The 21,226-nt window shown below is 48.9% G+C and overlaps 1 protein-coding gene across 5 annotated transcripts in view; it reads left to right on the plus strand.

Annotated features, from left to right (window-relative positions):
- SPTBN4 (spectrin beta, non-erythrocytic 4) overlaps positions 1–21,226 on the plus strand; it is a 108,493-nt gene that overhangs the window by 65,333 nt on the left and 21,934 nt on the right. For all 5 annotated transcript variants that reach the window (XR_010153874.1, XM_016935994.4, XM_054673188.2 and 2 more), the window contains exons 20-23: positions 798–1,061; positions 15,976–16,200; positions 17,033–17,122; positions 20,936–21,214. Coding sequence is in view for 4 of the 5 variants with exons in the window: in XM_016935994.4 (XP_016791483.2) it covers positions 798–1,061; positions 15,976–16,200; positions 17,033–17,122; positions 20,936–21,214 (858 nt within the window). In the remaining variant the exon portion in view is untranslated. The remainder of the gene's footprint in view (positions 1–797; positions 1,062–15,975; positions 16,201–17,032; positions 17,123–20,935; positions 21,215–21,226) is intronic.

The raw sequence follows: 21,226 nt of genomic DNA on the forward strand, positions 1-21,226 counted from the left end.
CCTGGGCTCTGTGCACATAAAGTGCTTAACACAAGGCCACGCACCTAAGAGCTGTAATTACTGTGGTCTTGTTACTTTTAATACTTAATGTTACCTAAGTAGCTCTGGGCCACTAAGAACCTTGACTTCAGTCTTGGAGGGACTGAGGTAGATATTTGCTCCAAGCCTCAACCCTCAGAACTTCCCCCTCCTCTGGCTGAACCCCTAGACCTGTAGCCCTGGATATACACACTTTTCTGACTCACACAGAGACACCCACGTTGGCCTTAAACCCTTAAATGGTCATTGATGTTTCATAAATGGTGGCATATGGCGAAGGCAGTCTTCTTGACTTTGAGTTTAATGGAAGTTCATTCTCTCCCTGCCTCTCTGGCTCCCTCTGTCTTTCTTTCCTGTCTGTCTATCCCTCTATCCTTGTCTTTCTTACGGTCCTCTCCCCATGTTTCTGATTTTCTGTGCCTGTCTCTCTGTTGATCACTCTGTGACTGTTTGTCTCTCCCTGACTCCTTCCCATGTCGCTGTGTCCATCTATCTCTCCCTCTATCTCTCTGTCTCCCTCCCCTCACTTCTGTCTGTCTGTCTCTCTCTTCTTGTCTCTTTTCCTTGGTTCCTTCCATTTCTGGGCCTATCTCTGCATCCACCCCTCATGTCTCTCTCTCCCTATGTGTCTCCCACTCCCTGCCTCTGATTCTCTTTTCACATCTTTCCCTGTGTCCTGTCACTCTCCCACACTTCTCTGATTCTCCCCACCATCTATCTTTCTTCTCCATCTCCTGCCATCCACCCACTTGGGGCAGGAGGGCCAGCAACTGATGCAGGAGAAGCCCGAACTGGCGGCCTCCGTGCGGAAGAAGCTGGGCGAGATCCGCCAGTGCTGGGCAGAGCTGGAGAGCACCACCCAGGCCAAGGCACGGCAGCTCTTTGAGGCCAGCAAAGCAGACCAGCTGGTGCAGAGCTTTGCTGAGCTGGACAAGAAGCTCCTTCACATGGAGAGCCAGCTGCAAGACGTGGACCCTGGAGGAGACCTGGCCACTGTCAACAGTCAGCTCAAGAAGCTGCAGGTATGGTCTTCCTGGCCCAGATGAGGGCTCCCTATGCCACATGGGGGCCAGGTCAGGGTCCAACCCCACTCAAGGTATGTCAAATGGAGGGGATTTAATACAGGGATTTATTTCAAACTTGTAGAAGATGAGAAAGGGAATATTGAAGCAATCCAGCTAGTAATAACTGTTGGAAGCAGCCACCACCCCCTAAGGTATGGAGTACAAAGGGAAAAGGAAGGATCTAGAGCCACAAAGCAGTAGGTAAATGACTAGCATGCTAAAGGTTTCACAGGACCCTGACACTCATTTCCTGGATGGAGAAACCAAGGCTCAGGGGTATGGGAATGGCTTTGCATGGAATAACAATGACATTCATTGAGCATTCCTCTACCAGTCTCTGGGCCAAGCACTCACTGAACTCCTCCCAGCCACTTCTGGAGATTGGTACTGTTATTATCCTGCTTTACCAATGGGGAAACTGAGGCACAGAAAGTAAGGCACCTGGCCCAAGGACACACAGCTAACCAGTGTCTCCTTTATGAAACAGGGCACTCTTAGAGAACAGACGCAGCGTCTGCTTTGTATCTGCTCCCAGTTTGGCAGCTCCATGCTTGGTACACAGCAGTTCACGTGGAATGACCAGAGGTGAACGTAGCCATTGTTTCTCACCTCCCAGGGAGTAATGGCTCCTGCCTTTGATTTTCTTTTTTTGTTGCTGTTGTTGATGTTGTTGTTTGTTTTTTTCTTCAAGATAGTTACTCACTCTGTCGCCCAAGCTGGAGTACAGTGGCTTGATCTCAGTCCATTGCAGCCTCAAACTCTTGGGCTCAAGTGATTCTCCCACTTCAGCCTTCCAAGTAGCTGAGACCACAAGTGCATACCACCACGTCTGGATAATCTTTTTAAATTTTTTATAGAGACAGGGTCTCACCATATTGCCTAGGGTAGTCTCAAACTCTTGGGCTCAAGCAACCCTCCCGCCTAAGCCTTCCAAAGTGCTGGGATTACAGGTGTGAGCCATGGTATCTGGCCCACGTGACTCCTGCTTTTACCTGTCAGGAACAATGCCTGACTGACTGATGGGAAACTGAGGTTCCAGGAGGTGAGAGGTGAACTTACTTGTCCAGAGTAGCAAATAGCAAAGCCTGGATTTCAATCCAGTGCCCTTGACTCTTCACTCCTCCTTTTTGATATATTTCCTATGTAGTTATATAGTGCTTGGCATAGTGTATGGCAAAAAAAAAAAAAGGCTAGTAAGAAATACATAATGACACTGATTAATATGTATTCATTCATCTCTGTGGCAAATAATTATTAGGTACCAGCTGGGTGTGGTGGCTCACGCCTGTAACCCCAGCACTTTGGGAGGCCGAGGCGGGCGGATCGCGAGGTCAACAGTTCGAGACCAGCCTGACCAATGTGGTCAAACCTCATCTCTACTAAAAACCCAAAAAGAAATTAGCCGGGCATGGTGGCGCATGCCTGTAATCCTAGCTACTCAGGAGGCTGTAATCCCAGCTACTCAGGAGGCTGAGGCAGGAGAATCACTTGAACGGGGAGGCAGAGGTTGCAGTGAGCTGAGATTGCATCATTGCACTCCAGCCTGGGAGACAGAGCGAGACTCCATCTCAAAAAATAAAAAAAAAAAATAATAATTAGGTACCTACTACGTGCCCGGCACTTTTCTGGGTGTTGGGATATAGCAGTGGGCAAAATGGATGAAAAGTTACTGCCTTCATGGTGATCCCATTCTGGTTGGGGGAACAGGCAAAAGAACAAAAAGACAAACAGATCTGAATGTGATGGCCAATGAGGTCAGTTCGTTCTTTTTCCCTCCACTCCCCTCCCCTTCCCCTCTCTTTTCTTTTCTTTCTTTTCCCCTCCCTTCCTTCCTTCCTTCCTTGCTTCCTTCATTGGAGTCTTGCTCTGTCACCCAGGCTGGAGTGCGGTGGTGCAATGTCTGCTCACTGCAACCTCTACCTCCCAGGTTCAAGCAGTTCTCCTGCCTCAGCCTCCTGAATAGCTGGGATTACAGGCATGTGCCACTACACCCAGCTAATTTTTTTATTTTTAGTAGAGATGGGGTTTCACCATGTTGGCCAGGCTGGTCTCGAACTCCTGACCACAGGTGATTCACCCGCCTTGGCCTCCCAAAGTACTAGGATTACAGGTGTGAGCCACTGTGCCCGGCCAATGAGGTCACTACTTTATATAGAATAGCAGTTCTCAAATGTCTGGGTCTCCAGGACCCCCCTTACACTCTTAAACCGCATTGAGATCCTTAGAAAGCTTTGTTTGTGTGGGTTAGACCTATTGACATTCACTGTATTAAAAATGAAAATCGAGGCCAGGCATAGTGGCTCATGCCTGTATCCCAGCACTTTGGGAGGCCGAGGCAGGAGGATTGCTTGAGCCTAGGAGTTTGAGACTAGCCTGGGTAACAGAGCAACAGCCTGACTCTATTTTATTTTATTTAGTTATTTGAGCTAGGATCTCGCTCTGTCAGCAGGCTGGAGTGCAGTGGTGCGATCACGGCTCACTGCAGCCTCAACCTCTGGGGCTCAAGTGATGCTCCTCCCTCAGTCCCGCAAGTAGCTGGGACTACGGACCCACACCACCATGCCTGATTGATTTTTTTTTTTAAGAAACAGAATCTCACTATGTTGGCCAGTCTTTATCTCTATTTATTGAACTAAAAAAAAAAAATTAAAACGGAGTCTGGCTCTGCCACCTAGGCTGGAGTGCAGTGGCTTGATCTCGGCTCACTGCAACCTCTGCCTCCTGGGTTCAAGCAATTCTCCTGCCTCAGTCTCTGGAGTAGCTGGGATTACAGGCCTGTGCCACCAAGCCTGGCTAATTTTTGTATTTTTAGTAGAGATGGGGTTTCAGCATGTTGTCCAGGCTGGTCTCGAACTCGTGGCCTCAGGTGATCGGCCTGCCTTGGCCTCCCAAAGTGCTGGGATTACAGGCATGAGCCATGGCATCCAGACTGTAGTTCTCTTTCATGTCTAGAATAGAAGAGAGCTAGCTTCTCCCATCCGTGTCTGTATTCAATCCATTTCACTAGCACAGGTCATCAGGTCTCTGAAAAACACTGCTGCATGCTGGAGAGAGAATGAGAATGGTGAAGGCAAATAACATCTTAGTATTTTTATAAAAATAGTTGTAACCTTGCAGATGCCTTGAAAAGATCTCAGGGATCCCCCAGGGGTTCCTTGGCCACAGTTTGAGAACTGCTGATGTACAAAATGTGCTGGGCACTGTTAACTCCTCTCTCCTCCCCAACAGCCCCATGAGGGAGGTCCTATTATTATCCCCACCCAGCAGAAAACCACAGCACAGAAAGGATCTGTGGCTCACAGAGGTCACATGGCTACCAAGTGGCTATTCAATACCACCTTTAGTCCCTCCCTGAGCCTCTGTCCTCCCTCTTAAATAGGACTCTATCATCAGTGCAGGTCTCCCAGGGCCAGGTGGGGATGTGCACAGAAAGGAGCCACTTAGCACAGCGCCCAGGATGTGGTAAGCCTGCAAGAAAGGGGCATCTGACTGTCAGGGTCCCAGCCAGAAACAGAAGCAGGCTCACCTGCAGAAAACTTGAGTTTCTTGACAAAGGTGTGAGTGGAGAACGGGGAAGCTGCAGGAAGCATATAGGGCTGTGGGACTCATGGAGGGGAGCTTTTGCTCCTCCCTAGCCAGAGAAGGTAGAGAAGGAAAAGTTATTGGAACTTGGAAGGGGAGAGTTGCCAGACAGGAGCTGGCACTCTTAGTCAAGAACGGCAGCCATGGCCAGACGCAGTGGCTCACGCCTGTAATCCCAGCACTTTGGGAGGCCAAGGCGGGTGGTTCACTTGAGATCAGGAATTCAAGACCAACCTGGGCAACATGGCAAAACCCCGTCTCTACTAAAAATACAAAAATTAGCCGAACGTGGTGGCACATGCCTGTAATCCCAGCTACTCGGGAGGCTGGGGCATGAGAATCGCTTGAACTTGAGAGGCGGAGGTTGCAGTGAGGCAAGATTGCACCACTGCACTCCAGCCTGGGTGACAGAGTGAGACTCTGTCTCAAAAAAAAAAAAGAAAGAAAGAAAGAAAGAAAGAACGGCAGCCAGACCATGGCACCATAGCAGGGAAGAGCTGGGGAAATAATACCCCAGACTCACTTTCCTCTGGGCTTCCCTTTGTCAACCAGGGCTGGCTTCATGGGTGTTTGCCCGTGCAGTGACACAGGGCTCCATGCTTGGTTTAATGCCCTACTATTGATGTCTTGAATTTTTTTGTTTTTGAGGCAGTTTCTACCTCTGTCACCCAGGCTGAAGTGCAATGGCGTGATCATGGCTCACTGCAGCCTTGAACTCCTGGACTCAAGTGAACCTGTCACCTCAGCCTCCTGAGTAGCTGGGACTACAGGCGTGTGCCACCACGCCCAGATAATTTTTGTAGTATTTTATAGAGACGGGGGCCTCACTGTGTTGCCCAGGCTGGTCTCAAACTCCTGGCCTCAAGTGATCCTCCTACGTTAGTCTCCCAAAGTGCTGGGATTACAGGGGTGAAGCACTGCCCCTGGATAAAATTCTTAATAAATATTTGAACAAGGGACCTTGTGTTTTCATTTTGCACTGAGAAGTATAAGCCATGTTTGAGGCCAACCCACATGGAAGCCAGAGGACAGGAGGGCTGGTCCATGCAGGTCAGTCCTGCACAGGACAGGGTGAAGAAGCTTGGACTATGGGTCTCAAGATCCCGGGCTGAAGCATCCACCCACCTTGGCCTCCCAAAGTGCTGGGATTCCAGGCGTGAGCCACTGCCCCAGCCTATTGCTAGGATTCATAATTATCTTGCAGTGATTACTAATTCTTCCCCAGCAGTGTTTTGCAGTGGCTGAAGGCACAGACTTGGGACTCCAGCAGGTCTGGTTCTGAGTCACAGCTCTCCCACTTGCTGCCTTTGTCTCTCCCTCTGAGCCTCAGATGCCTTCTCCTTGCAATGGGAAGGACCTCAATGCTCACCCCCTGGTGGATAGCAGGAGTGTGGGAAGCAGCAGAGCATCTCAGTGAAGGGCATGGATGCTGGCGCTGGGCTGCCTGGGTCAAGCCCTGGCTCTGTGCCTTATCACCCGGATAGCCCAAGGAGGTTACTTTTCTCTCCGTGCTTCAGTTTCTTTTTCTTTTTTTAAGAGGGAGTCTCACTCTGTTGCCCAGGCTGGAGTGCAGTGGCATGACCTCGGCTCACTGCAACCTCCGCCTCCTGGCTTCAAGTGATTATCCTGCCTCAGCGTCCTGAGTAGCTGGGATTACAGGCACCTGCCACCACGCCTGGCTAATTTTTGTATTTTTAGTAGAGACGGGGTTTCACCATGTTGGCCAGGCTGGTCTCAAACTCCTGACCTCAAGTGATCCACCCACCTCCACCTCCCAAAGTGCTGGGATTACAGGCATGAGCCACCGCGCCTGGCTGTGCCTCATTTTCTTCTTCAGTAAAATGGGCATAATGATATTTCTGACCTCATAAGGACATTGTGAAGGTGAAAAGACATAATGCATTAAGTGGTTTCAGAACTGCTGACCCAACAAATCTAAGATTCAGTATTTATTCACAGGTCTTTAATTTTTTTTTTTTTAGACCAAGTTTTGCTCTTGTCACCCAGGCTGGAGTTCAGTGGCACAATCTCGGCTCACTGCAACCCTCTGCCTCCTGGGTTCAAGTGATTCTCCTGCCTCAGCCTCCCGAGTAGCTGGGACTACAGGCACCCGCCACCATACCCGGCTGGCGGCTGGTGGGGTTTCGCCATGTTGTCCAGGCTGGTCCCAAACTCCTGACCTCAAGTGATCCGCCCGCCTCGGCCTCCCAAAGTGCTGGGATAATAGGCATGAACCACCGTGCCTGGCCAGTCTTTAATTTTAACTGTCATAAAACTGAGAGCATATCACCATCACTCTACTGTTTTCAAAAGCTCGTTGTTTCACCTTCGCTTTGGTTGTTACTTATGTGATACACGGTTACTTCATTTGTTTTTGTTCATATTCCATTTGGGGCATTTACCCCTCTCCATGCTGCTTTTTAATTTTAATTTATTTTTATTTTTTGATAGATGGGGTCTCACTATGTTACCCAGGCTGGTCACAAACTCCTGGGCTCAAACAGTTCTCCTGCCTTAGCCCCTCAAAGTGCTGGGATTATTCGCGTGAGCCACTGCACCTGGCCCCAAAACACATTTTAAAAAAGCAACATGGATGATTGGGCACAGTGGCTCATGCCTGTAATCCCAGCACTTTGTGAGGCCAAGGCAGGAGGATTGCTTGAGCCCAGGTGTTCCAGACCAGCCTGGGCAACATAGCGAGATTCACATGCCTGTGTTCCCAGCTACTCAGAAGGCTGAAGTGGGAGGATCACTTGAGCCCAGGAGGTTGAAGCTGCAGTGAGCTGTGATCGTGTCACTGCACTCCAATCTGGTCGACAGAGTGAGACCCCCATCTCAAAAAAAAAAAAAAAAAAAAAGAAAAGTAATTTGCAGGTGGTAAATGAAATATTTATATAGTGTTAAAAGTTAGAACCATCTTTAGCTCACTTGCTTTTGCCAAATTGCCTGCCCAGGTCCTTCTGTGGCTGCTCACTCTCTCCCCAGCAGTACACATGAGCTCCTGTTTCCTCTCGTCCTTGCCAACACTTGGTTTTGTCAGACATTTTAGATCTTTCTCAGTCTGATGGCTGGGAAGTGGTATCTCACTGCAGTGTGTGTATTTGTATTTTTTTCCAATGCTACTGGCGAGCTTGACCATCTTTGACCTTCTTTTGTACTATTTAGGTTTTAGAGGAAGGAGTTGGGGCCTCCTGCTTTAGCCAGAGTACAGAGTTAGCTCTTCCCTCCCTGTAGGGGGTTCAGTCTCAACCAAGCCCAGCAAACCATGAGATGGGGGTCCCCATTGTTCAAGGGAGGGGCTGAAGCCCAGAGGAGACAAGGGAGTGGCCCTGGGGTCACACAGTGATGGGTGCCAGAGGCAGGCTCCAGCATGAGACTCCTGGGCCCTTTTCCCAGCAGAGGGAGCCCGAGGCAGGAAGTGACTGTGTGGGCCATGGCACCCAGACGGAGCCCAGCTGCCCCTCAGGAGCTGCTACTGGGGAAGGGACCTGCCAAGGCCCTGCTGTCCCCTGGGGCATACACAGGAGAGGGGTTGGCTGCCATCCAGCCTGGCACGTTTCCTGCTGTCCCATCCACCCTTAGGGCACTGGGGCCAGGCTGGGCTGAGGGAGGTACTGGCTCGGGGTCTGAGGGGTGTAGTGGTGTGCAGTGTGTGAGCGATCTGTCCCCCTCAGCCTCTGTCCTGTCCTCCCGTCGCCATCTCTGTGTCTCTCTCTTCCCTTTGTGTCCCTCTCTGTCCTACTCTCTCACTCCCTTCTCTCTGTCTCTTTATTTATTTATTTTGAGACAGAATCTTACTCTGTCACCCAGGCTGGAGTGCAGTGGCGCGATCTTGGCTCACTGCAATCTCCGCCTCCCAGGTTCAAGCGATTCCCCAGCCTCCCGAGTAGCTGGGATTACAGGCACCCGCCACCATGCCTGGCTAATTTTTGTATTTTTTTATTTTTATTTTTTCTTTTTGAGACAGAATCTCACTCTGTCACCCAGGCTGGAGTGCAATGGCACAGTCTCAGCTTGCTGCAATCTCCGCCTCCCAGATTCAAGCGATTCTCCTGCGTCAGCCTCCCAAGTAGTTGTGATTACAGGCGTGAGCCACCACGCCCGGCTAATTTTTGTATTTTTAGTAGAGATGGGGTTTCACCATGTTGGCCAGGTTGGTCTTGAACTCCTGACCTCAGGTGATCTGCCTACCTTGGCCTCCCAGAGTTCTGGGATTACAGGCGTGAGCCACCACCCCAGTCTCTCTGTCTCTTTTTATTTGACTTCTCTGTCTCTGCCTCCTTCCCTTGTTCCTCATGTCCTCCTTGTGTCCTCTCCCTCATCCCGCACCACACCCGCTGCTGCAGCAGGCTCTCTGGGACCCCACCTCCCAGGTCCTGGCCACGTGACCCAGAATCCTCTCTCGGGGCCTGTCGCCAAGCTGTGCTTCCTGGCCAAGAAGCCAGATGGTGGAGTCTCAAGTCCCGGCTCCCCAGCCCTCAGGGACCTGGCCAGCTGGTCGGCCTCAGCCACAGGCTCCTGCTTGGAGAGGTGGGGGACTGGTCTCCTGCCAGATGAGAAAATGCACTAGAGACTTTGCAGCTGCCAGGCTCTGTCCCTGGGGACCCCACACTTTTTCCAGGCCCACACCCACCCTAAGCAAAGCTCTTTCTCTGGCCAAGGAAACACCCTCCTCCCCATGTTCTGCTTCTCTGTCCCATGTTTTTGTATCCAGCTCAGCATGGCCTAGGAGAGGAGTGCACATTCAGGGACTATACAGTCCCAGTCCTTGCCTTATTGGGACTCAAGGCAAGGGACCCCATCCTTTCTTTCTTTCCTTTTTTTTTTTTTTTGTTTTTTTTGTTTGTTTGTTTTTTGAGACAGAGTCTCACTCTGTTGCCCAGGCTGGAGTGCAGTGGCGCAATCTCGGCTAATTATGTCTTCATAATTCACAAATTATGTCTTCAATTTATGAAGGTGCTGGCTCGGGGTCTGAGGGGTGGAGTGATCAGTAACTCAAATTACGTCTTCACAAATCTCCTTGTCTTTATTTCTGAGCACCGCTTTCTTCTGTGTTGGCCTCATGGTCAGGGAGTCCCTGATGTTGGCAGGATGACCCCAGGATGCCCGGCCTACCTCCTCCCAACTTAGGAAGCCCATGGGAAAGAGAGCATCTCTTCTGTGCACACACATTTTCCTGGCGAAAATGGGGAGAGTGGCCGGGCACAGTGGCTCACACCTGTAATCCCACACTTTAGGAGGCCAAGATGGGAGGATTGCTTGAGGCCAGGAGTTGGAGACCAGCCTGGCCAACACAGCGAGACCCCACCTCTACCAAAAAAGAAAAAGTGGGAAGAGTTTTCATTGGCCCATCTAAGGTTACGTGCTCGTATCTGACCCAATCTTTATGACCAGGGTGTTTTCAGTGTTCTGATTGGCCCCATTTGGGTCATGTGATTACCCATGACTCTCTAGGTTTCATTTGCCCTTCAGGAAGCTCAGGACCTGAGAGTGAGTTTTGATGTATTTGGAAGGAGAGGATGGATTTTGGGCAGGCAAAACCAACAACTCTGCACTACAGAACCTTGAATCAAGAAGTCTTGGCTTGGTTCTTGAGTTTGGGGTTTTGTTTTGCAGTCATTTGTGGTAATCTGCTACCACTTAATTTTTTAATTGTTATTTTGTTTTCTTCTCTAGCTTTCCTCCATCTGTTTAGAATTACAAGGGTAATATATGAATATATTCTTTTGGGAAAAAATTTTACTAACCGAGCAGTCTTCAGTAAAACATAAAGTCTCACTCCTATCTGCCTCCCAATCCCACATCCCAAAGAGAGCCTCAGTTATTTGGTGTGCATCCATCTAGACGTCTTTCTGTGCATTTACAAGTGTACCTATATGGATGTTTAATGTTTTTATATTATTTGCTTTTCATGTTTAATTTCAATTTTTGAATAAATAAATTTTCATGGTGAAGACATCAAAACCTCTAGGGAAATCCCATGGGAAAATTATCCCCTTCATCCCTGTTCCCCATTCATTAAGTTCTCATCCCCTCCCCCAGTAAGTACCATCTGTTATGAACTTCTTGTTTACTCCAGGGAATTTTTATGCATGTGCAATCCACTATAAATTTATATTCATAGGTAGGTTCTAAATTGCTTCTTCTTCTTCTTTTTTGTTTGTTTGTTTGTTGTTGAGACTGAGTTTCACTCTTTTTGCCCAAGCTGGAGCGCAATGGCGTGATCTCAGCTCACTGCAACCTCCGCCTCCCGGGTTCAAGCAATTCTCCTGCCTCAGCCTCCCAAGTAGCTGGGATAACAGGCGCCTGCCACCATGCCCGGCTAATTTTTTGTATTTTTAGTAGAGACCGGGTTTCACCATGTTGGCCAGGATGGTGTTTATCTCTTGACCTCGTGATCCGCCCGCCTCAGCCTTCCAAAGTGCTGGGATTACAGACGTGAGCCATTGTGCCCGGCTTTTTTTTTTTTTTTTTTTTTTTTGAGATGGAGTTTTGCTTTTGTTGCCCGGGCTGGAGTGCAGTGGCATGATCTCGGCTCACTGCAACCTCTGCCTCCCGAGTTCAAGTGATTCTCCTGCCTCAGGCTCCCGAGTAGCTGGGATTACAGGTGTCTGCCATCACGCCTGGCTAATTTTTTGTGTTTTCAGTAGAGATGGGGTTTCACCATGTTGGCCAGGCAAGTATCAAACTCCTGACTTCAGGTGATCCACTCGCCTTGGCCTCCCAGAGTGCTAGGATTACAGGCATGAGCCACCGCACCCAGCATGCTTTTTCTTCTTAACAGTAACACTTGGCTATTATTCCATACTGGTCTGGATTTGTTTAACCATTTTACTCTTTTTTTTTTTTTTTAAGAGAGGGGGTCTAGCTGTGTTGCCCAGGCTGGTCTCAAACTCCTGGGCTCAAGCATTTCTCCCACCTCAACCTCCTAAGTAGCTGGGATTACAGGCATGAGCTGCTGCACCTGACTTAACCATTTCTCTCTTGATGGGCATTGAGATTGCTTCCAGTTTTTTCCCATTAAAAACTCTGCTGTGATACTACAACTTTGTGCATCTGTGCCAGTATTTCTTTTTTTTTTCTTAAAAAAATATATTATTATTATTATTTAAAATTTTTTTTTTCGGGATGGAGTCTTGCTGTGTCACCCAGGCTGAACTGCAGCGACGTGATCTCGGCTCACTGCAACCTCCACCTCCCAAGTTCAAGCAATTCTCCTGCCTCAGCCTCCCAAGTAGCTGGGATTATAGGCATGCATCACCACGCCTAGCTAATTTTTGTATTTTTAGTAGAGATGGGGTTTCACCATGTTGGCCAGGCTGGTCTCAAACTCCTGACCTTGTGATCTGCCTGCCTTGGCCTCCCAAAGTGCTGGGATTACAGGCGTGAGCCACTGCACTTGGCCTATGACAGTATTTCTTTAGTTATATTACTAGAAATGCAAGTGCTGGGTCAAGCAGATGCATATTTTGCATTTTGATGCAAAGACCTGCCAAATTGCCTTCCAAAAAGGCTCTACCAATTTATGCCACCACTCACAGTGGCTGAGTGTGCCCATCTCCAAACATCTTTGCCAGCATTAGATACTATAAGTCTTTTACATTTTTGCCAACCTAAAGTGTAGAAAAGAATGCCTTGGCCAGGCGCAGTGGCTCACTCCTGTAATCCCAGCACTTTGGGAGGCCAAGGTGGGTGGATCACGTGTAGTCAAGAGTTCAAAACTAGCCTGGCCAACATGGTGAAACCCCATCTCTATTAAAAATTCAAAACTGGCCAGGCATGGTGGCTCACGCCTGTAATCCCAGCACTTTGGGAGGCCAAGGCAGGCAGATCACGAGGTCAGGAGATCAAGACCATCCTGGCTAACATGGTGAAACCCCATCTCTACTAAAAATACAAAAAAAATTAGCCAGGCATGGTGGTGGGCGCCTGTAGTCCCAGCTACTTGGGAGGCTGAGGCAGGAGAATGCCGTGAACCCAGGAGGCAGAGCTTGGAGCTTGCAGTGAGCCAAGATAGCACCATTGCACTCCAGCCTGGGTGAAAGAGCGAGACTCTGCCTCAAAAAAAAAAAAAAAAAAAAAATTCAAAATTAACTGGGCGTGGTGATGTGTGCCTGTGATCCCAGCTACTCAGGAGGCTGAGGCAGGAGAATCACTTGAACTGAGGAGGCAGAGGTTGCAGTGAGCCGAGATCATGCCATTGCACTCCAGCCTGGGCAAAAAGAGCAAAACTCCATCTCAAAAAAAAAAAAGAAAGAAAAGAAAAAAGAAAAGGAAGTCTTGTTTTAATTTCTATTTTCCAGCTTATTAATAAGACTGGGCATCTTTTCATATCCTTGTTTTGTCTGTTGCCTGTTCACATCTGATGCCCATTTCTCTTTTTGGGCAGTCCTTTTTTTTTGCTGATGTCATTCATGTATGCATTGAACAAATCATAACTGGAGGCCTATTGTGTACCAACAATTGTTCTAGGCTTTCAAGAATATAGCAGTGAGTGTGACACAGCCCCTCCCATCATGTGGGTCACATTCTGGAAGCAAGGGACCAATAAAAATACAAAAGTACCTGAGTGCAGTGGCTCACACCTGTAATCCCAGCACTTTGGAAGGCCAACGTGAGAATAGTTTGAGTCCAGGAGTTCAAGACCAGCCTGGGCAACATAGCAAGACCCCATCTTTATGACAAATTTCAAAAATGAGCTGGGCATGGTGGTGTGTGCTTGTAGTCCTAGCTACTTGGGAGGCTGAGGCAAGAGGATCCCTTGAGCCCAGGAGTTCAAGGCTGCAGAGAGCTATTATCTCCCTACTGCATGCCAACCTGGATGACAGAGCAAGACCCTGTCAAAAAACAAAACACACACACAAATTAAGAGAGTTGTCTGATGGTGGTAAGCACTGTGAAGACGAAGCAGGATGGAGGGAAATTCTTTGATTGTTAAACTAGTTCCTTGCACTGATACATATCAGTTTTTACAGTTTGTCATTTGCCTTCTAACTCTATGAAATTTTGGTTGATGCAGAAGTATTTTTTAATTATTTTTTTAATTATACTTTAAATTCTAGGGTACATGTGCACAACGTGCAGGTTTGTTACATAGGAATTCATGTGCCATGTTGGTGTGCTGCACCCATTAACTCGTCATTTACATTAGGTATTTCTCTTAATGATATCCCTCCCCCCTCCCCCCACCCCACGACAGGCCCCAGTGTGTGATGTTCCCTGCCCTGTGTCCAAGTGTTCTCATTGTTCAGCTCCCACCTATGAGTGAGAACGTGTGGTGTTTGGTTTTCTGTCCTTGCGATAGTTTGCTCAGAATGATGGTTTCCAGCTTCACCCATGTCCCTACAAAGGACATGAACTCATCCTTCTTTATGGCTGCATAGTATTCCATGGTGTATATGTGCCACATTTTCTTAATCCAGTCTATCATTGATGGACATTTGGGTTGGTTCCAAGTCTTTGCTAATGTGAATAGTGCCACAATAAACATATGTGTGCATGTGTCTTTATAGTAGCATGATTTATAATCCTTTGGGTATATACCCAGTAATGGGATCACTGGGTCAAATGGTATTTCTAGTTCTAGATCCTTGAGGAATCGCCACACTGTCTTCCCCAATGGTTGAACCAGTTTACATTCCCACCAACAGTGTAAAAGTGTTCCTGTTTCTCCACATCCTCTCCAGCATCTGTTGTTTCCTGACTTTTTAATGATCTCTATTCTAACTGGTGTGAGATGATATCTCATTGTGGTTTTGATTTGCATTTATCTGATGACCGATGATGGTGAGCATTTTTTCATATGTCTGTTGGCTGATGCAGAAGTATTTTTATGTGATCAAATTATAAATCTTTCCCTTTATGTTTTTTATGCTTGGAAAGATTTTTCTCCATCCCAACATTATAAAAGCATTTGCCCAGGTTTTCTTTTAGTGCCTTATGGATTTACTTATGCCGTTTAGGTCTTTAATCCATCTGGAATTGTTTTCAGTACAAACAGCAAGGAAAAGATCCAGCTAAATTGGTTAGCCATTGGCCCATGACCATTCATTAAATAATCCATCTTTCCCTTGGGGATTTGAATTGGCACCTATGAAACACATGAATTTTCCTGTGTATTTGGGTCTGCTTTTGCACTTTCTGTCTATTCCTATGACACACCAGCCATCCAAATTACTATAGCTTTGCATTTATTTTTGATAATTTCTTACTATCAAATTTTTTTATCCGGTAATCCCAGCACTTTGGGAGGCCAGGATGGGCAGATCACTTGAGGTTATGAGTTTGAGACCAGCCTGACCAACATGGTGAAACCCCATCTCTACTAAAAATACAAAAAATCAGCAAGGCATGGTGTCAGGTGCCTGTAGTCCCAGCTACTTGGGAGGTCAAGGCACGAGAATCACTTGAACCTGGGAGGTGGAGGTTGCAGTGAGCTGAGGTTGCCCACTGCACTCCAGCCTGGATGACACAGCACCCAGGCTGATTTGTTCATCCGTCTCCAAAAAACAAAAAACAAAAAAAAAAATTCAGCTGGGTGCCGTGGCTCACGCCTGTAATCCCAGCACTTTGGGAGGCCAAGGTGGGCGGATCACCTGAGGTCAGGAGTTCAAGACCAGCCTGGCCAATATGGTGAAACCCCATCTCTACAAAAATACAAAAATTAGCCGGGCATGATGGCAGGTGCCTGTAATCCCAGCTACTCAGGAGGCTGAGGCGGGAGAGTCGCTTGAGGCCAGGAGGTGAAGGTTGCAGTGAGCCAAGATTACGCCATTGCACTCCAGCCTGGGCAACAGAGCGAGACTCCATCTCAAAAAAAAAAAAAAAAGCGTTAACAAAAAATTATTACTATATTTGATGGTAATAATTTTGGAAAGTTGACTCTTTGGACAAATTCTTTAACTTCTCTTGGCCTCGGTTTCCTCATCTGTAAAACAGGGAGACTACCAATCTTGAAGGGTTGTTCTGGGAATTAGTGAATTAATGGACCACTTTAGTTCCGGGGTCAGGTAAGCCTCTTTGAGAAGGTAATACTCCAGCTGAAATCTGATTGACAAGGAAGAGCATGCCTGGCAGAGGAAACAGCAAAGGCAAAGGCTCCGAGGCAGGGACTAGCTTAGTGTGATGCAGGTTCATGCGGAGCGCATCGCTCCTGGAGGGGTCTGAACAAGGAGAGGGTGGAAGGGTGGGCCGCGGTGAGGGGTCTGGCTGTCACCATAAGGGTACTGGAGAGCCACAGCAGGATCAGGAGGGCGGGTGGGGCCCATTGACCCTGCCTCTGTCCCCACAGTCCATGGAGTCGCAGGTGGAGGAGTGGTACCGCGAGGTGGGAGAGCTGCAGGCGCAGACGGCGGCGCTGCCGCTGGAGCCGGCGAGCAAGGAGCTGGTGGGTGAGCGGCAGAACGCGGTGGGCGAGCGCCTGGTGCGCCTGCTCGAGCCGTTGCAGGAGCGCCGCCGCTTGCTGCTGGCCTCCAAGGAGTTGCACCAGGTGGCGCACGACCTGGACGACGAGCTGGTGAGGCCAGCGCAGGGGCCTGGGGCGGGGCGGGGCGGGGCGGGGCGGGGCGGGGGAGCGGAGAAGGTGGGCATGGGGCGGGGCTGAAGATGGAGAAGGCTGAGACCCTCCCACTCATACGCTGAAAGACGCATTCAGTCCTTCACTCATTCATTCATTCACACTCATTTACTCACTTTGAATCATTCGTTGATTTATTCATGAAGTCACTCATTTATTTATTCACTCATCCATAGTTTGTTCTTTCCTCCACTCATTTATTTACTTACTATTCATTCATTCACTCCTCTGTTCCTCATTCCATCACTCAATTTCCTGATTTGCTCATTCATTTGCTCACTCAGTTGATCATTCTAGCCCCAGCCCTGTGTTTGGATGATAGTGGGACCACAGGGGTGGCCAAGGCAGACCCCATTGTGCCCCAGAGGGTTCAGAGTCCAACGGGGAAAACAGACTTGTCCCCAGACAGTGACAATTGAGGGTGGTTAGGAATATGATAGGAAACAAGACCTGTATGTGCAAAGGCCAACGGTGTGAGCCTGGCTTAAGTGCAGAGAGCAAGAAAGAGTATGTCAACAGAGGAGACTGAGACAGGGGTGGTGGTGCCTGTAGTCCCAGCTACATGGGAGGCTGAGGTAGGAGGATTATTTGAGCCTGGGGATTCGATCCCATCTCAAAGAAAAAAAAAAACAAAAAATGGAGGAGGCTGAAGATTCAACTGGGCTCTTAGGCAAGGAAGGGCCTGGGATGCCGTGCAGGTTTAAAGTTTAGTTGCGATGCAGGGGTTCTTGGATGCATTCTCCCCTTGACCTGCTTCCTGTGTCCTCTCCAGGCATGGGTTCAGGAGCGGCTGCCACTGGCCATGCAGACAGAGCGAGGCAACGGTTTGCAGGCTGTCCAGCAGCACATCAAAAAGAACCAGGTGAGCAGAGCCAGGTGAGGGAGCGAGTTAGGACATTTGGATACATGTGATAGAAACAGCTGAAGGTGGTTAAAGCCAAAACAATGAATGTATTGGCTTTTGGAATTAACAAGACTGTGGACAGCAGATACAGATGTATCCAGGTGCTGCCATATATTTTCATGACTCTTGGCTCTATTTTTTTTTTGTTGAGATGGAGCCTTGCTTTGTTGCCCAGGCTGGAGTTTAGTGGCACAATCTTTGCTCACTGCAACCTCCACTTCCTGAGTTCAAGCGATTCTCTTGCCTCAGCCACCCAAGTAGCTGGGATTACATGTGTGCACCACCACACCTGGCTAATTTTTGTATTTTTAGTAGAGATGGACGGCGGGGGGTGGGGTGTTTCACCAGGTTGGCCAGGCTGGTCTCGAACTCCTGGCCTCAAGTGATCCACTCGCCTCAGCCTCCCAAAGTGCTGAGATTACAGGTGTGAGCCACCGCGCCCGGCCTGTTTGTTTTTCTGCATGAGTTTTCTTCTTAGGCCAGTCCTCCTCTCCTGGTGATAAAAGGCCTCCAATGGATTCAGGTTTACCTCCCACCAGCAAAACTGAAGAGAATTTCCCACCTCAATAATGTCAGCAGTAGTCTCAGGAATAACTCTCATTGGCTCACCATGCCCATGGCATCCCACGCCCATCCCTGAACTAATCATGATGGATGGGGTTTCGGACTGCTCCTTGGGCTGGCCTGGTTAAGCGCCCTCCCCTGGAACCTGCTGCTGGAATCAGCCTTAGCTTAATTACCAAGGCTGAGATGGAGGCAAAGGGGGTTTCCCAAAGGAAAATCAGGGGCTTGAGACTAGAAGGAAGGGGAATAGCTATTGGACAAGGAAAAAGTAAAACAACAACAAACAAAATCACAAAACATCGAGTTAGCCTGGTGTGATGGTGTACCCCTGTAGTCCCAGCTACTCTGGAGGCTGGGGAGGGAGGGTCCCTTGAGTCCAGAGGTCAAAGCTGCAGTGAGCCTTGAACACCCCACTGCACTCCACCCTGTGCAACAGAATGAGACCCTATCTCTCTCTCTCTCTCTCTCTCACACACACACGTCCCCCAAAACAAACAAACAAAAACACCCATAGGGACAAAGGACAGAGATAATCAGCAAGAGGATACTACTGCCCCCTAACCTGAGCAAGGTGGGGGAGGGGGCCTTTCAGCTCCTAAAAAATCTCTGAATCTGTTCATTCCTCTGGGGCTCAGTTTCCACGTCTAAAGTAGAGTTGGTTTAGAGCAGTGGTTCTCAAACTGCATACGAAGGGAACCTGTTCCTTGGTCAAAGCCACTATTTCACCAAAGCCTAAAGCAAGACATAAAAGAGGAATAATAATAATAAGGCATTGTGCCAGGTGTGGTGGCTCATGCCTGTAATCCCAGCACTCTGGGAGGCCAAGGCGGGATGATCACTTGAGCCCAGGAGTTTGAGACCAGCCTGGGCAACATGGGGAAACCCCGTCTCTACCAGAAATACAAAAATTAGCTGAGCGTAGTAGAAGGTGCCTGTAATCCCAGCTACTTGGGAGGCTGAGGCAGGAGAATCGCTTGAACCCAGGAGGCAGAGGTTGCAGTGAGCCAAGATCACACCACTGCACTCCAGCCTGGGTGACAGAGTGAGACCCTGTCTCAAAAAAAAAAAAAAAATCGATTAAAGATTTACTATGTGCTGGCTGGGTGCAGTGGCTCATGCCTGAAATCCCAGCACTTTGGGAGGCTGAGGTGGGTGGATCACCTGAGGTCAGGAGTTCGAGACCAGCCTGACCAACATGGTGAAACCCTGTCTCTACTAAAAATGCAATAAATTAAGGCCAGGTGCGGTGGCTCACGCCTGTAATCCCAGCACTTTGGGAGGCCGAGGCGAGTGGATCACGAGGTCAGGAGATCGAGATCATCCTGGCTAACACGGTGAAACCGCGTCTCTACTAAAAACACAAAAAATTAGCCGGGCGAGGTGGCGGGCGCCTGTAATCCCAGCTACTCGGGAGGCTGGGGCAGGAGAATCGCTTGAACCTAGGAGGCGGAGGTTGCAGTGGGCCAAGATTGCACCATTGCCATACAGCCTGAGTGTCAAGAGCGAGACTCCGTCTCAAAAAAAAAAAAAAAAAAAGATTAAAAAAAAAAAAGATTTACTATGTGCTAAGTACTGTCTTAGGGTTTATGCTGATTATTTAATTTAATCCCCTCTATAACCCTATGAGGTGGATATTGTCATTATCCTCATTTCACCAAACAATGTATGTTGGAAGAATAGGGCACTGAAGGATGGTGGGGAGGTGGGTCTACAGATTATTTTGGAAGCTTCCTGATCATTCTGCAGTAGGTAGAGTTATTTAAGAGACTGGAGTTTTGCTGAGATTTTGTTTTCCTGTCTTGATGAAAATACTCTTGGCTGTCAACAGTGTTGGGGACAGAACTGGCTTATCGTTGTCATGGTTGAGGAAACTGATCAAGTGCACTTAGTACTTAAAATTGGGGGAGCTCAGCTGTGTGTGCAGTGAGAGTGCTGGATACACAGGGGCTGTTAAGCAAAAAATAGCTGCAAATATTATGCATTTGGTGCATGCAGGCTCAGTTCCAAGTGCTCCATAGTTTATCACCTTATAACAACCCCGCAAGGTAGATTATCTCAGCCTGATACTAGCTGTGTGACCTTAGCAAATTCCTCACCCTCTCTGTGCCTCAGTCTTCTCATCTGTAAAATGGAGATGGTAATGTTGTCTGGCTCCATAGGTTGGGAGTGAGGAGGTGTGAGGCTATATTATGTAAAGCTCTTACTTAGCAAAGCACCTGGCAGGTAGCAGGGTAGCAGACACTCAAGAATCGTTGGCTGGCCGGGCACAGTGGCTCATGCTTATAAGCCTAGCACTTTGGGAAGCCAAGGTGGGAGGATCGCTTGAGGCCAGGAGTTCAAGACCGGCCTGAGTAACATAGCAAGACCTCGTCTCTCCAAAAATATTTTTTAAAATAGCGGGGCATGGTGGTGCACACCTGTAGTCCCAGCCACTTGGGAGGCTGAGGCAGGAGGATCACTTGAGCCCAGGAGTTTAAAGCTGCTGCATTCCATCCTGGGTGATAGAGTGACACCCTGTCTCTAAAAAAGCAAAATAAGAAGAGGACTTGCTGGCTGTTATTATCTTTATCAGTTGAGTCACACAAAAAGTTAAATAACGTTAAGGCACACAAAAAGTTAAAAAAGACTCACAAAAAGTTAAATAAGGTACTCTGTAAGTAAATAAGGTTAAGGCACACAAAAAGTTAAATAAGGTACTCTGCAAGTACACAGCTGGTTGAGGGAACCTTCTGGGGGATGGAAGTGTTCCGCACGCTGATCTGGGCACACCGGTGTATGTGTCTGTACAAATGTGTGCAACTGTATACCTAAGATTTGTGCACTTCACCGTATACAAATGATACCTCGGCTGCTAAGCTGCAGGGTTTCTTTATTAGGGCCCATCTTGGGTCGGCAAGCGGCTTGGCTCAGAGCACAGTCTCTGGAACCAGCCTCCTGTGTTCAAATCCTGTCACTCCTTACTGGCTGCTTGTTCTTGGGCGCCGTACTTCGCCCCTCTGTGCCTGTTTTCCCACCTGCAGCAAGCATAGGGTTATGATGAGTGAGGGAGTATCAGCAAAATGTTTACATGGTCTTGGCACGTGGTTAGCGAGCTGGGGGTGCTTGTTAATTGCCCCGTGGGCCGTGCCAGTAGCAGAGGAGCGTGTGGTCTTGCAGGGCCTCGGAACGCCCCCTCTCCACCCACATCCCCTTACCTCCTGCCCCCAGGGCCTGCGGCGGGAGATCCAGGCGCATGGGCCGCGCCTGGAGGAGGTGCTGGAGCGCGCGGGCGCGCTGGCGTCGCTGCGCAGCCCGGAGGCAGAGGCAGTGCGCCGGGGCCTGGAGCAGCTGCAGAGCGCCTGGGCCGGACTGCGGGAGGCTGCCGAGCGACGGCAGCAGGTGCTGGACGCCGCCTTCCAGGTGGAGCAGTACTACTTCGACGTGGCTGAGGTGGAGGCGTGGCTGGGCGAGCAGGAGCTGCTCATGATGAGTGAGGACAAGGGCAAGGTGCGCCCGAGC

The sequence above is a fragment of the Pan troglodytes genome, chromosome 20, assembly GCF_028858775.2.
Source record: "Pan troglodytes isolate AG18354 chromosome 20, NHGRI_mPanTro3-v2.0_pri, whole genome shotgun sequence".
Classification (NCBI taxonomy): domain Eukaryota; kingdom Metazoa; phylum Chordata; class Mammalia; order Primates; family Hominidae; genus Pan; species Pan troglodytes.